This window comes from Canis aureus, chromosome 18 (genome assembly GCF_053574225.1).
Source record: "Canis aureus isolate CA01 chromosome 18, VMU_Caureus_v.1.0, whole genome shotgun sequence".
Lineage (NCBI taxonomy): Eukaryota > Metazoa > Chordata > Mammalia > Carnivora > Canidae > Canis > Canis aureus.
Genome location: NC_135628.1, coordinates 13,170,717 through 13,186,833, shown reverse-complemented (window position 1 = coordinate 13,186,833; position 16,117 = coordinate 13,170,717). Strand labels below are relative to the sequence as shown.

The 16,117-nt window shown below is 34.1% G+C and overlaps 1 protein-coding gene across 2 annotated transcripts in view; it reads left to right on the top strand.

Moving 5' to 3' along the window:
• Positions 1 to 16,117, top strand: part of ANLN (anillin, actin binding protein) — a 49,855-nt gene that overhangs the window by 22,694 nt on the left and 11,044 nt on the right. Inside the window, exons 8-20 of one of the 2 annotated variants that reach the window (XM_077856202.1) lie at positions 563 to 689; positions 3,750 to 3,860; positions 4,501 to 4,712; positions 5,390 to 5,535; positions 5,755 to 5,902; positions 6,755 to 6,890; positions 7,539 to 7,721; positions 9,045 to 9,171; positions 9,858 to 9,906; positions 10,201 to 10,257; positions 10,696 to 10,734; positions 11,732 to 11,753; positions 12,639 to 12,751. In XM_077856202.1, coding sequence (XP_077712328.1) covers positions 563 to 689; positions 3,750 to 3,860; positions 4,501 to 4,712; positions 5,390 to 5,535; positions 5,755 to 5,902; positions 6,755 to 6,890; positions 7,539 to 7,721; positions 9,045 to 9,171; positions 9,858 to 9,906; positions 10,201 to 10,257; positions 10,696 to 10,734; positions 11,732 to 11,753; positions 12,639 to 12,751 — 1,470 coding nt within the window. Of the gene's footprint in view, positions 1 to 562; positions 690 to 3,749; positions 3,861 to 4,500; positions 4,713 to 5,389; positions 5,536 to 5,754; positions 5,903 to 6,754; positions 6,891 to 7,538; positions 7,722 to 9,044; positions 9,172 to 9,857; positions 9,907 to 10,200; positions 10,258 to 10,695; positions 10,838 to 11,731; positions 11,754 to 12,638; positions 12,752 to 16,117 lie in introns of those variants that run through there. The other variant, XM_077856201.1, reaches the window with a different exon arrangement.

The window sequence follows — 16,117 nt, the reverse complement described above, 5'->3', positions numbered from 1 at the left end:
TTATTTCTACTCTTATTTACTTATTTCTCCAGTCCTTTAATCATAAAGCCTTTGCAAATCAAACAATGGAAGTTTCTCTTTCATGGCCTTATAAATGATTAAGAAAGACTCAGATGAGGGATTTTTTTTTTCACATTCTGTTTTTGTTCCTTTTTTTTTTTTTTTTTTTTTTTTTGCCTTTTACCCACTGAGTAATTGTTAAGGGGAATCTTGATGTAGCACTGTCAGTAGATTTTATAGGTGTGGGCTGAGGTAAGTGGCATAGGGGGATTGCCTTTCTCTGTGTGTGGCGTTCACTTTAATCGGTTTATCCAAAACTACTCTGGTGTGAATTTTCATTCTTGCCTCCTAGTCTCTTAAAGTCCATACTGGGAATTACCGAGAATACTGAACTAGCACTGAGGGCTTCTTGTGTTCTTAAACGTGGTTGGGACCTTTCACATACATTATTTTGTTCTGAGGAACCTTACATAGAATAACAACTCTTGTTTGTTTTCATTTAATAACATGTAAAAAAAAAAAAAATCTGTAGTTTTGGAAATCTTCATTTGCTTTTTTGTAGGAAGTACACTGTCAGAACACTCCCCTCAAAAAACATCAAGCTGTTTCAAATACCCCATCGCTTCCAGTAACAGAAAAGGTAACAGAAAATCAAAGACCAGGAAAATCTTCCGGTACAGAACCTACAGGTCAGCATTTTCTATTTCTGCTCCATTTACAGGGTAGATTTCTGTCTGCTATAGTTTTGGAAATTGCATTGGAAAACAGAAATACTGCTTTAATGTAAAAAGATAAATCTCTATATTGCTACTCATTCTTTCAGTTCAGCCTTGCAATATGCTTTTTCCTTAGTTCTCTTTCCAGACTCAGAACTCATGCTCTTGGTGGGGGAGGATAAATTACTACAGTTCTGTTTTTTGGGGGTGTTTTTTTAGAAAGATTCAGTAAGATCTATTGAATTTTAGAGTGTGCATGCTGTTTAATTTAGCTTCTCTACAAGTGTTTCTGTAAGTTGAATTCTTACAACTAGTGTGCAAAGATGTATATACAAACAGATGAATTGTAGCTCTGTTTGTAGTAGTAATAAGGTATAAATAATCTCAACGTCCATCAGTAGAAAACTTTAAATAAATTATGCTAAATTAATGTCCCCCAATATTATGTAGCTGCTTAATAGACTAAGAGCATTGTGTGGAAGGACATTTAATATGTCATAGACACTTAGACATTTTTAAATTTTTAAAAAATTATGGTAAAAAACGCATTATTAAAATTTACCATCCTAACAAAAGTGCAAAGTTCAGGAGTGTTAAGTATATTCATATCATTGTGGAACAGATCACCAGAATGTATTCATCTTGTAGAACTGAAACTGTATACATCAAACAATAATTCTCCATTTCCTCCTCTCTTCAGCCCCTGGTAACCACCATTCTACTCTGTTTCTATGAATTTGACTATAGAAACCTCGTATAAGTGTAATCATAGTATTTGTCTTTTGTAACTAGCTTTTTTTTAAAAAAAGTTTTATTTATTTATTTGAGAGAGAAAATGCCAGGGGGAGGGGCAGACAGACTTTAGCAGATTCCATGCTAAACACAGAGCCCAACTCAGAGCTCGATCCCATGACCCTGAGATCACAACCTGAGCCAAAACCAAATCGGATACTTAACCAACTGTGCCACCCAGGCACCCCTGTTACTAACATGTTTAATTTAGCATAATATCCTCAAGATTTATCTATGTTGTAGCAAGTAACAGGAATTCCTTCCTTTTTAAGGCTGAATAATACACCATTGTGCATACATACATTTTGTTTAGCTACTTTCTATCAATGGACATTTTGGTTGCTTCCATCTCTTGATTATGATGAATAGTGCTGCTATGGATGTGGGTATAGAAATATCTCTTTGAGATTCTGCTTTCAGTTCTTGGTATATACCCAGTATGGGGTTGCTAGATCATATAGTGGATCTATTTTAAGTATTTCAAGGAACCATTATACTATTTTCTATAGTAGTCACACCATTTTACAATCTCACCAACATAGCACAAATGTCCTAGTTTTTTCACATTCTTGTCAACACTTGTTATTTTCTTTCTTTTTTTTTTGATAGTAGCTATCCTTATGGTTGTGAGATGATAGCTCATTGTGATTTTGATTTCTTTTATAATTAGTGATGTTGAGCATCTTTTCATATCCTCGTTGATTGTTTTTATATCATCTTTGGAGAAACATCTGTTCAAGTTCTTTGCCCATTTTCTAATCAGGGTATTTTATTTTTGTTGTTGTGTTTTAGGAGTTCTTTGTATTCTGAATACATTAACCTCTTATCAGAAACATAATTTACAAATATTTTCCCCTATTCTATAGGTTGTCTTTGTAACTCTGTTGAATGTGTCCTTTGATGCACAGAAGTTTTTAAGTTTAATGTAGTCTCATTTATTTGTGCTTTTGTGGCCTGTGATTTTACTGTCACACCCAAGAAATTGCCAAATCCGTTGTCATGAAGCTTTTTCTCCTGTTTTGGGTCTTACATTTGGGTCTTATAATCCACTGTGAGTTAATTTTTGTGTATGGTGTCAGGTAAGGGTTCAGCTTCATTTTTCACATCTGAATATGTAGTTTTCCCAGCATCATTTGTTGAAGAGACTATCCTTTCCCCACTAAATCTTCTTGGCAGCCTTGTAAAAGATCATTTGACCACCATATATATGAGGTTTTGTTTAGCGGCTCTCTATTCTGGCTATTCCATTGGCCTATGTGTCTGTGTTTGAGCCATACTGTGTTGATGACTGTAGTTTTATAATATATTTTGAAATCAGGAAATGTCAGTCTTCTAATTTTGTTCTTTTTCAAAATTATTTTAGATGTTCAAGGTCCCCTGAAGCTATATGAATTTTAGGATGGACTTTACTGTTTCTCCAAAAAATGCTATTAATAAGAATGCATTGAATCTGTATATTGGGTAGTATTGACATCTTGACAATATTAAATTTTCCAATCCATGAACATGGGATGTCTTTCCAGCTATTTGTGTTTTATTTAATGTCTTTCAGAAATGTTTTGTAGCTTTCAGCGTACAAGTCTGTCACTTGGTTAGCTTTATTCCTAAGTATTTTATTCTTTTTTTTTTTCTAAGTATTTTATCCTATGAACAGAGGTAATCTTACTTCTTCTTTTCAAATCTGGATGTTTTTTATTTCTTTTTCTTGCCTGTTGCTCTGACTAGGACCTCCAGACTTTGCTGAATACAAGTAGTAAGAGTGATCCCCCTTGTTTTGTTCTTGATCTTAGAGGAAAAGCTTTCAGTCTTTCCTACTGAGTATCTTGTTATATGCTATAGGCATTTCATATGTGGCCATTATTATGTTGAGATAGTTCCTTTCTGTTGCTAGTTTGTAAAGTGTTTTTATTGACACTTTTTTTTTTTTTTAAGTAAAAGAAATGCACAACAGCATGCATAGTATGGTCACCTGATAAAACAAAAGGATGTACACATTTGCATACACAGGGGCAAAACTGAAAGAACAAACAGTAACAGGTAATACTGGCATCCCCTTTATTTGGGGATGAAGAGAGAAATGGGAATGCAAAGACAGGACAGTTGTCTTGGGGGATTCTCTATATGTTTCAAGATTTAAAAAGCATAGTTTTATAATCAAAAGACAATACATAATATTCCTTAACTGAAAAATTCTAGGTTCTTAATATATGTTAATATGGTTTTTGTTACAATTTTTTTTAGGTTTTACTGAATGTAAAATGACGAAGTCTAGCCCTTTGAAAATCACATTGTTTTTAGAAGAGGATAAGTCTTTAAAAGTAACATCAGAACCAAAGGTCGAGCAGCAGACTGGTTGGTTTTTATGTTTTATTTCCTATTAACTCTGGACTCACTATAAGAGATAATATATTGGTAGAAACACATATTCAAATATTGTTTGTGTTCTATATTTCAAAATGTCTTGTGATTCTGTAATATTCTCTCTCTTTTTTAACTAGGAAATACTCTAGCTTCCACAAAGAGATAGCAATGTTAACAGTTATCTTTTGGTCACAGACCCCTGTGAAAATCTGATTAAAGCTGTCACTCACTTTCATGGGGAAAGGAAATCTGCTCTTCTTCCACACTCTTTATATTTATATTAGAGGAATTAGTGGTTCTTAAAGATTATTTGGGAACCCTGCTCTAAGTGATAGTCAGATTTTTCTGTTATTCACTGCCATGTGAGAGAGAACTCCCCAACAATAAAAGAAGAGTTTACTTGAAAGAACATTTTTTTCATAAGTCTGAAGCTTTTGGCTGTTATCTTGTCGTTTGCATTCTTCCTTAATATTCTTTCTTAAACCCAAAGCATTGAATCAGCTTTTGACAGTTCCAGCCTCTATTGCTTTGCTATATATTTAGTAAGCACATGAATGTTAGATCTGCTCTGCTATCCCTTTAATTCTTAAAGATCTGAGTCACAGAGTCCACCTATTGGAATCTTTTTCAGAAGTGGTACGTGAAACTGAGATGAGTGTGGATGATGATGATGATATCAATAGTTCAAAAGTAATTAATGATATATTCAGTGATGTCCTGGTGGAAGGTGAGCTGGATGTGGAAAAGAGCGAAGAGGAGATGGACCATGAAGATGCACTGAATATCTCCTCGATGTCTTTACTTGCTCCATTAGCACAGACAGTTGGTGTGGTAAGTCCAGAGGTAAGGAAAGACTAAATGTCACCAGGCCTGGGACACAAACAATAATAATGGGAACCCCTTTTGTTTTAGTTGGTACATGGGGATTTGGCACTCTATAGCCAAGAGCATTCTGGAACTCTAATGTCAGTTCTCTTAAAAGAGAGCTTAAAATGCTTCAGTGGTTTCTTGTGACCTTAGATGAAATCCAAAATGTGACATGGTTTAAAAGACCAGATATGTGGGCTCAAATCCTGGCTCTGCTATTGCTAATACTGAAGTATTGGCCAGGTTATTTAACCTCTTTACCATAGTTCCCTCACCTGTTAAATGAAGTTGAAAATAGTGCGGGTTGATGGGAATATTACATCATTAGTATATTAGTTGTTAGCACCAGACAGATAAGTAACATTTATTGAGAGCAGACTGTTATTAGTTATTATCCTAAATTGAATAACTAAAGCTCAGGAGATAGATTCAATTAGAAATATTTTGGCAAGTATAGGCTGTAGCTATCTTTGAACTTTTATTCATTTACTATATATGAATTTATTTTGGTTTGCCTTGTTTTTATGATGAATCAGTTGACGTTTGGGATGTTTATTTCCTAACAATAGAGAATTTCTTTAATTCCTGAGAATTATCATTTAGGATCCATATCATCCATAAAATCTACTAATACCTGCTGTGCTTCACTGCAGAGTTTAGTTTCCTCACCTAGATTGGAACTGAAAGATGCCAGTGTAAGTGATGAAAGCCCAAAGCCAGGAAAATTTCAAAGAACCCGTGTCCCTCGAGCTGAGTCAGGTGATAGCATTGGTTCTGAAGACCGTGATCTTCTTTATAGGTAAGAATGTTTTCACTCACTAAGGGTCATGGTTTAGATATAGCAAGTTGTGCTTCAATTTATAATTATGATGTTACTAATAATTCACCTATAAAACTTTGGAATGACTTGTGTCAGCCTCTCTTTTACCAAATGACATTTTCCATCCCACATGCCTAATAAAAGAGAATGCTCAATGTGTTGCTGGATTTCTAATAGAGTATACCTTATTTCCTGAAGCATTGATGCATACAGATCTCAAAGATTCAAAGAAACAGAACGTCCCTCAATAAAGCAGGTGATTGTGCGGAAGGAAGATGTTACTTCAAAGTTAGATGAGAAAAAGAATGCCTTTCCTGGTCAAGTTAATATCAAACAGAAAATGCAGGTATGTACTTCTGCAGTTAGGAGATCGGGAGTGTTTTCTGTACTAAACTGTACATTCCTTAAGGACAAAGGCCCAGCCTTATTCATCTCTCTACCTTGAGTGACTAGAACAGTGTCTGACAGAGCTCAGTAAATTGCTCTTGAATTAAATGTAACTTGAGAAAGGTCTTCTTAGTTGGAAACGTTAGCAACTTGTTTGATATTTCTGAAATATTTAAACATGTTTGTCATAAATATCCTTAAAGTATAATTATAAATTGGATGTGGTGGTGAAGTGTGAAACTTATTTTGCTCTTACAGGTTCTTTTATGCTAAGGAAGGCATTTTTAAAAGTATAGCATACATGTAATTTAAATAAAATGAATCAGATAAGGGTACCTGGGTGGCTCATCTGCCTTTGGCTTGGGTCATGATCCCAGGGTCCTGGGAATGAGCCCCATATTGGGCTTCCTGCTCAACAGGGAGTCTGCTTCTCCCTCTCCCTCTGCTCCCTCTACTTGTGCTCTTTCTCTTTGTCAGATAAATAAATAGAATCTTAAAAAAAAAAAAAGAATCAGATAATTTCTAAATCTTTACTACTCTCTTGAATATATAGCCCCAGTTATAATTTTAATAAGTATGAGTTGAAAGTCTTTTCATAAGAAAGAATGTTTGCAGTGTAATTACTACAGCATGTTGAATATTTTTGATGCATAGTATAGATGCTTGAACTGTGAAACAATAACATTTTGACTTCACTCTCTGGATATTTTGGAAATATGCAACAGGCTTAGTTAGAACTGAAGTTTAAATAAAGTGAAAATGGCGATGAAAAATGTGAATTTTTTTTTTCCTCCTTTCATTGGTTCCCTAGGAGCTCAATAATGAAATAAATTTGCAGCAGACAGTAATCTATCAAGCTAGCCAGGCTCTTAACTGCTGTGTTGATGAAGATCACGGAAAAGGGTCACTAGAAGAAGCTGAAGCCGAGAGACTTCTCCTCATTGCAAGTACGTGTGATACACCTATAACAATTCCAACAGAATTTCAAACCAGAAAAGACTATTTTGTCTGGGATAATTAAAAATCTTTATTTTAAAGAAAGGGCTTTTCCTCTTTCAGTTCATCTATGTTTTTTGTTTGTTTCTCATAACATTTATGAATACTATGCATGTAGAATAAAATGTAGTTTGCATGAAAGGTGAAAGGAATTGGAATGCATTTGAAGAAATGTAGTTGTGAAGAGTATGCCAAAAATGAATATATGAATATATGTTTGTGTATGTGTGTATATATGTATATTCATATACACACACACTGTCTCTGCACCTAGCTGTCTACATGTAGCTAAAAAAAAGAATGAATTTTGTTGTGTATGTGTAGCGATGGATGACAGGGATGACAGGGCATGTTAGCATGGAGAGATTATACCACACAGGAAAACTAGCAAAAAGTTTAAGCATTAAATTATAAAGATATGATAAACAGATGAGCAGTCAAGGTCTTACCCATCTACCTACCACCTTCCTTGTATAAAGAATTACGGATCTTGTCTTTGATCTTAAGTACATTTGCCACATCAGTGCATTTCCTTGAATTGGTCTCATGTAGAAACGGTTGCAGTTTTTGTATTTGTGATATTGTATATTTTTACATAGCTGAGAAGAGAACACTTTTGATTGATGAGTTGAATAAATTGAAGAATGAAGGGCCTCAGAGGAAGAATAAGACTAGTCCTGTTGCCCCAAGTGAATTTGTCCCATCCAAAGGATCAGTTACTTTGTCAGAAATTCGCTTGCCTCTAAAAGCAGATTTTGTTTGCGGTACAGTCCAGAAACCAGGTATGGTGATTTTTATTTGCATTACTTCTAGATCCTATGTTAAATTATGAATCTTACCTAGGTAGGAATTATGCAAATAGGAGCAAGTAGAACATGCAATAGGATGCACAGCTTGTATCTTGGGCCTTTAGTTCCTTTAATGAAGATAATATATACATAAAAATAACCAAGAGAAAATTTCATGTATGGGGTTGCTGATCCACACGGTAACAGACATGACTCTAACTGAAAGGAAGGTGAGTTAAACATAGTTTTGAGCATAAAATATTTTCCTAAGATGAGATATCTTGATAGAGCAGATCATTCAACTTTCATTATTTAATTTTATTATGGAAAATATTGGGACATCTAAGAATCTGTTTTACTTTATTCTGATTAAAATTCATCCCCCAAATTTTGAATTTTGGCTATAGAGGTGAAGATGACCACCACAGTGAAGATGGTTCTATTGAAATTGTTACTGCCTTTGTCACTCTAGATTGAATAAGTAAACTTTTCTAAACATGTATTCTATGGTAAATCAAAGCAAAGTGGGCAAAGGAGAATATGGCACCTGGATCTGAAAACAGGACAGGACAGGGTAATTATAGCAAGCTTAATAAAATCAAAGTTTTATTGAATTTTGGTAAAGTTCTTTTAAGATTCCTTTACATTTTCATTTGCATGGACCATTCTTTTTGAGGAGAAGGAGGGCTAGACATAGGTGAGAAGTGAATTTGACATACAGAGAAAAATAAAGAATGGAGATCTTTACAAGTTGTGGAGTATTCTTGTAGGAACAAGATAATGCAGGTTCTGATAGTTGCTGTGGTCTGATTTTGATGTGGTCTGGAAGAAATCTATTGGTGATATAGTATATAACTTGAGACATGTGGGTACTTACAGATAGTGAAGAAATAGTTTGTTTTTATTAGATTTTATCTCTGAGTAACTTTAGCAGAAATATGGTATTTTAATCTGTTTGATTAAAATTGTTTAATCTGTTTGATTAAACAATTTCCCTTTTGAGGAATATACTGTTACCTAAAGAATCAGGAATCAATAGGTAAAATTTGAAGTCAGCAGATATTGAGGGATATGGAGTGATGTTATCTCAGTTTGCATGAATGATAGGAAGAGACCTTGATGATGCTTACTGGTGAAACTTATGACTGTTTGCTTATATGTCTTAGCTTTTTGTGTCTGGAAAGTTGATTTTAGTAATTTTTAGATAAATTACATAAATTAGTTGCAGTATAATTTTATTCCTTGGTCTTCCAGAATGGTGATTAGCCAAATTTGATTTTGCTTGTGCTTATTATGTAATATGATTACTTTTTGCAGATGCAGCAAATTACTATTTCTTAATTATACTAAAAGCAGGAGCTGAAAATATGGTAGCCACACCATTAGCATGTACTTCAAATTCTCTTAATGGTGATGCTCTGACATTCACTACTACATTTACTCTGTAAGTAAATTAGGCTTTTGATGGTTCAAACACATTTTTCTTTTAATAGAGAATATAGATGGAATGTATAGTCTTTGAAATGCAGTATCTTCATTCTTATATGGACAAATAACTCCATTTCAGTTTGTTGGTTTAAATCTTTTATATGTTTCTGATACTTCTTTCCATTGAGTAGCGCATTTCTTCCACGTGACTATGGTTTTTAATGTTTTGATATATATATAGAATGTAAATATACATTATATCTTTAATAAAAAATAAGGTCTAGATTATATGTTATATAAATATATTAAGTAAACAAATATATACATATATAAAATATGGACCTTAATTTTTTATATCTATTTCTTAAATCTTATAATGAACTTAATATTCCAACTCACTGAAGACATGTATTTAGTGTCACAAAGTTGTTGCAAAAATACAGAATCAAAATCCAGTTAGAAAAAAAGTGCTTATTAAAAATCTTCAGTTGTAAAATACTAAAGGAAAGATTTGACTTGTATTATAGGAAAAATAGACTGTTCTTACCAATTTTTATATTCCTTAATGGTTTATAACCACTGCCTGTAGTTAAAAACAATGTGAATTTCTCCCAGAATAATGCAACACTATCAGTGGCATTATTTTTAATGGCATAAGTTGATGTTTTCTTTACTGTTTTATTTAATGATTTATTTTTCCAGGCAAGATGTATCCAATGACTTTGAAATAAATATTGAAGTTTACAGCTTGGTAAGCAGTGAAGGCTTTCTAAAATAACCAATAGGGGATCCCTGGGTGGCTCAGTGGTTTAGCGCCTGCCTTCGGCCCAGAGCATGGTCCTGGGGTCCCAGGATCGAGTCCCACATCGGGCTCCTAGTGTGGAGCCTGCTTCTCCCTCTGCCTGTGTCTCTGCCTCTGTCTCTCCCTCTGTGTCTCTCATGAATAAATAAATAAAATCTTAAAAAATAAAATAAAATAACCAATAGTATGTTTTTCTTAGAAATATTAGATCTTAAACTAATTATGCTTTGTGTTTGTGTATAGGTACAAAAGAAAGATCTCTCGGGTCCTGATAAGAAGAAAAAGGCATATAAGTCTAAGGTGAGAATGAAAAACCCAGCAAAAGTATTATCAGAAACAATAGGTATATCAGTTTTAATTGCTCTACATTTGACAACCAGCTTTTATAACCCCTTGAGATGTCTCGCAAGCCTTTCTTCTGAACTCTTGCCTGCCTCATCCTCGGTTAACCAGTACTTAGAAATGATGTGCAGACAGAAGCAGGAGTACCTGCGGGTTGATTTCTAGCTTTCCGGTCTTTGCTCTTTTGTGCTTTTCCTAAGTCATCATTTAGAAAAATTTTATTTTAACTCTAATAAAAGCAGGAATGACAGTACGGAAAAGCCATAATAGAGGACTCAAGTATAATGTATTCATACTTCAGAATTATCTTCTGTGTGGGAGTATCTTAAGGTTGATTAGTTTTAAGCCCTGAATCATAATGTTTAGCAGGAAAGACACTGTTATCTTTTCTTCTAGGCAATTACTCCAAAGCGACTCCTCACATCTATAACTACAGTAAGTAAATTCTTAAAAAAATAGCTCCCTTGAAATCTGTATCTTACACACAGGATTGTAAATTGGTTAATCATTTCTAAACCCTTAGCACTATAGAAATCTTTTTTTTAATCTTTTAAAATTTACATTCAAGTAATTCACATATAATGTATTTATTAGTTTCAGAGATAGATGTCAGTGATTCTTCAGTCTTATATAATACTCATTATAGTGCTCATTACATCACCCAGTTACCCCATCCCTCCACCCCCTCTTCCCTCCAGAGACCCTCAGTTTGTTTCCTGTGATTAAGAACCTCTTACCGTTTGTCTCTCTCTCTGATTTCATCTTATTTTTTTCTCTCTTCCCCTATGATCCTGTTTTGTTTCTTAAATTCTACAAACAAGTGAGACCATAAGATAATTGTCTTTGTCTGATTGATTTATTTTGCCTAGCATAATATCCTCTAGTTCTGTACACGTCATTGCAAATGACAAGATTTCATTTATTTGATGGCTAAGTAGTATTGCATTGTATACATACACACACACACACACACGCATGCACGCACGCACCTCTTCTTTATCCATTCATCTGTTAATGGACATCTCAGTTCTTTCCATGGTTTGGCTATTGTGCATTGCTGCTATAAACATTGGTGTGCAGGTGCTGCTCTGGATCACTACTTTTGTATCTTTGGGGTAAATACCCAGTAGTGCTGGATCATAGATAGGGTAGCTCTATTGTCAACTTCTTTAAGAACCTCCATACTGTTTTCCAGAGTGGCTGCACCAGTTTGCATTCCCACCAGCAGTGTAAGAGAGCACTATGGAAATCTTTAAAATATACTACTGGGGAGAAAAATCTCTGCTATTTAAGTAGGGAAAAATAATGTTTTCTGAAATATAGCCTTTGCATTGTTAAAGAGTTTAGTATTTAATATTTAAATATTTGTATCAAATAAAGGAAATGATAGGTTTCTTCTTTACACTGATATATATATATATTTTTTTTATAGAAAAGCAATGTTCATTCTTCAGGTGAGTGGATCTTAAACTATTTCAAACACCAGAATAAGGAAACGAGCTAAGTAACAACACACATGCTTTATACATATAGGCGTCTTGATGTTCACCTTAGTCTCCTTTGAATAATGTTTTCTGTATGGTTTTTAGTAATATATAAGATTACTGGCTGGAATAGCACGCTGTCAAATGTTGCCATAGGCTGTCAGGCTTCATGTTATTCAGGCTCTAGCAGGCAGTACCAATGTGCTATCAGTCACCCAGCCACAGCTGCAGCTGGTGGTATCATGCTTCACCCCAACTTTTGTTGTTCTGGAAATTTGTTTTGTGCTCTCCACATTATGGACTTTACTTCTTTTAACTTTACGACCATGACTGGCATTGTGTATCATGTCAGACAAACAAGTTTATAGTTCACTGGGAACCTGAGTGCCAGGAAGCTGGGAAAGGCATTCTGAGTGGTATTAGGCCTGAGTTTTCCAAAGGGGATAAGGACGGAGTCGGTTTCACTCACCTCATTTGGGCTGCCGGTCTCTTCTTGGTACAAGAAGGTAGTAGCTAGGAAGAACTTTGCAGATACAGTCTCTGCTACTGATTATGTTATCTTAGACTAGAGCGTTGAAGCCTTTTTACATCTCTTTTCAGAAAATTGTTTTATTTATACATTTTTAAGTTCTGTGTCTTAAAAATGCATCATCCCAAAGGAGTGATAAGGAATGTCTATGCTATTTTACCCAAGTTAAATATATAAAGTATTTCAGTTTTCCTTCATTCTTTAGAGATAGAGGAAAATGAAGCAGTTTTCTCTGTGACAACTTAATTTCTGTTGGGCTGTAGTGAAGAATTGTTATTTACACTTACAAAAGTCACTGAACTAAACTTCATTTCCTTTCTCTACAGTCATGGCCAGCCCAGGTGGTCTCAATGCTGTGCGTACCAGCAACTTTGCCTTGGTTGGATCTTACACGCTGTCGTTATCTTCAGTAGGAAACACTAAATTTGCACTAGACAAGGTACTCTAAATTTATGTATTTATTTACTCTTAGAGAAAATAGGTCAATGGAAATGCCCCAGGACTTCCGAGTATTTTGAAATCTTTGGCTGAAAATGTATGTTCTTAGAATTGTACATTTTAACTAGGCATGGGTGTCCCTACATTTTTGATGTTGCAAGTATTTCTGTCTCATCTCTTAACAGTTGAATCTTCAAAGTAGTGTATACTGATTATTCTAAAGGTTATTTCTGACTACAGGCATATTATTTCTTGCATGTGGATGTTAAGCTTACAGTTTTAAATGTAGTAACTTGCCCATTTGAACAAATATTTTGAAATGATTACGATTTTATAGATTTTGTTTTGACAAGATAGGGAAAGATAGGTTAATTTCTTAGAAGAGTACTCATGAGTCTAAGGGATTTCTTTCCCATACTTTTCTCCCCAAACTAAAGGTCTCAAAGTTCAGATCTGTATCCTGTCACTATAGTGTTTTTTCACCATAATGTGATATGACTAAACTTTTAATAGCTAACATGGCATTTTATTTTATTTTATTTTATTTTATTTTATTTTTTTATTTTTTAAAATTTTTATTTATTCATGATAGTCACAGAGAGAGAGAGAGATGGGCAGAGACATAGGCAGAGGGAGAAGCAGGCTCCATGCACCGGGAGCCCAACGTGGGATTCGATCCCGGGTCTCCAGGATCGCGCCCCGGGCCAAAGGCAGGCGCCAAACCGCTGCGCCACCCAGGGATCCCCTAACATGGCATTTTAGTGAGATAACTAGTGGCAAACTTTGGTCCTTGGGCTGACTCTTGTGGTATAACACAAGAGTATTTTTAAATTGTTAAGAGATTTTATTTTCCTAGTTGGAAAATGGAGGTGATGAAGTATAAGAACCAGGAGGTCTGGTTTCTTGTATTGGCCATGCTAGTAATTTCCTTTTTAATGTCGAATAAAGTCATGTCATTTCTCTGGGATCTTGTTTTCCCAAAAGAGAATATTCGGTTAGATGAAAATAATCCAACTTTAAATTTCTATGAAACATTTTTCTTTTAGTTGTTAGACGTAAAACAGACTACCTTTGGAATTTTGATTATTGTTGATGCATAATGTGTTTTAACATGTTAATTTAAAAACATTTTATAACTTTTTATTTGGTAATTCAGCTAGTTTAACAAATTGAGTGATCTTGGGTCTTTTTTTTTTCTTTTTGTCTTTTATTTTGTTTGTTTTAGATAAATTATGATGTAAAAGAGCGAGAGCTACTGGGCTATATGTTCCAGGAAAAGGTTGCCATATTTTCTTTGCTTGAAACTAATGAGTTTAAAAAATCAATCCTTAAGTTTTGGCTCATATGTATTCATTTCACTAACCACTCTCGTGTGTTCTTGGTTATTTTAAATAACTAAGGACATGATGTACATTATTCTTTCTTTAGATTCTTTCAGGTGGGTATCTTTTTCTTTACTCTCATAGTTCTTTAAAGCTTTTTCTGACAGTCCTCTTTTTTTCCATGCATGTTTGGCACTTGGGCTTTTCTTCTATTTTCTTTTTTCAAGTTAAATTTGTTAAGATTCTATAGTCCCTTGGACTTTGATTTTCTGGGTACTAAAATACCAAATTAATAACTAACACTAAAATGTGTTCAATGTATTCAATTGTCTAAAACTAAAATGTATTTAATATTGTTGACCTCTCCTACATTGAAAGAGCTACTGATGATGTTTTAGATAAAAGTAGTCTCAGTTGATGATGCTTCGTTTAGTGATTTTAAAATTAAAATGCATTTAATGCTAAAATTAGACTAAATATAATCATGTTTTATGAGGGTTATTTTTAGGATTTTTAATATCCTCACAAAGATCAATTGCAAGCATTCTGTGGGTATATAGAAATTTACAAAATGCCAGTTTCTGCATATGTAAGAGATTATTAATCTTTAAAATGAAAGTTTTCAATGATGTATGTTAAATATAGACTAGTCTTGAAAAATTGGGTGCCATTTTAATTCAAAATATCACACTTACAAATTAAAAAAAAAAGTTGTGGTATTTCCATTCTCTTAATTTCTTTGCAATTATAACTTAAATAGCCAAATGCATAATTCAGTACAAAATCACTCAATTTAATTGGTTGTGTCTAATACTTTATATATAATCTCTTCCTGAATCAAATACAATATAATCAGACATAAAATTTGTCTCAGATGTGCTTTTGTGAGTGGCAGGAAGAAGCAAATATGTGTTCTAATAGTTTATAGTTGATTTAGGAGAATATTTAAAATAGTTAAATTAGATGTTCTTTAAGTTGGTGAGAAAAATGGAAGACCTTCTGTAGTCCTATGGTAACCCTCCTTAATTGACTTTGAGAGAATAGACAAGTCACCCATATCCTACCAGATGCCAGTGATAAAAGGGAGTGTTTGCTTATTTTATTGGTGCTGTGACCAACAATACAGCAGTCACAAAGGTTATCTCTGAGATCACCTTCAGAATGGAATTTCTATTGAGGTTTACCCAGACTGTTTGCTCTATGGATTTAGGATACCACTGATAGCGATTGCCTTCCTATTTGAGGTTAAATCTGGCATCCTGCAATTTAAATTATGAATCTCAATGAGTCACCGGCTCTCAAATCCTTTCTTTGAATAGAGAATCCAAAATAGTCATAGATTTTATTACACTTTCATGATAAAGGGAGGACATCCCACAGCCCATCTTTTGATTTAAAGAAACTTCATAGGTATTTATACCCTATTAGAAAGAGAGATGTCATTTTAAATAGTAGTAGGGCAAACAATTGTGAAGTAAAACAACCAATTAGCATTGTAGAATTTCGAGGTTATAGGAAGAGTATTAGGTGTTCTGCTGTGCCCAAAGCTATCTGGTGTACACCCATTGGCTCAGTATAATTATTAACAATACTGCTTTCTCTCAGAAATATCCCACTGTTATGAAAAATTACAGCCACCCTGGTTATAAGTTACATTTTATAGCTCTTAACAATAATCTTAGAAGTGCAAATATCTTCAAAGACCCTTTTGTTAAACAGAAAATGGAATACATCCAACATTGTCACGTATTTCTGTACTCAGCAGGGGGTAGTGATATTGACCCTTGTGTGAGTATTTTCAATTCACCTCATCAGGACAAGCTTCTGACCAAGAATATTGTCAACTTTTCACAGCTGTGGAGTTAAGAGTGAACATTTTCTTCTAGTTTTTCTGAGATGCTTTGTACCAGCAGCATTCTCTGGGTTCACCGTGGGATTCTATTAATTAGCATTGAGAGCCTGAGGAACTGAAAACTGACAATGTGGAAAAGAAAAAAACGAGGGAATTTATAACAAAGGATAATGAGGCACATGATGTTTTGTTT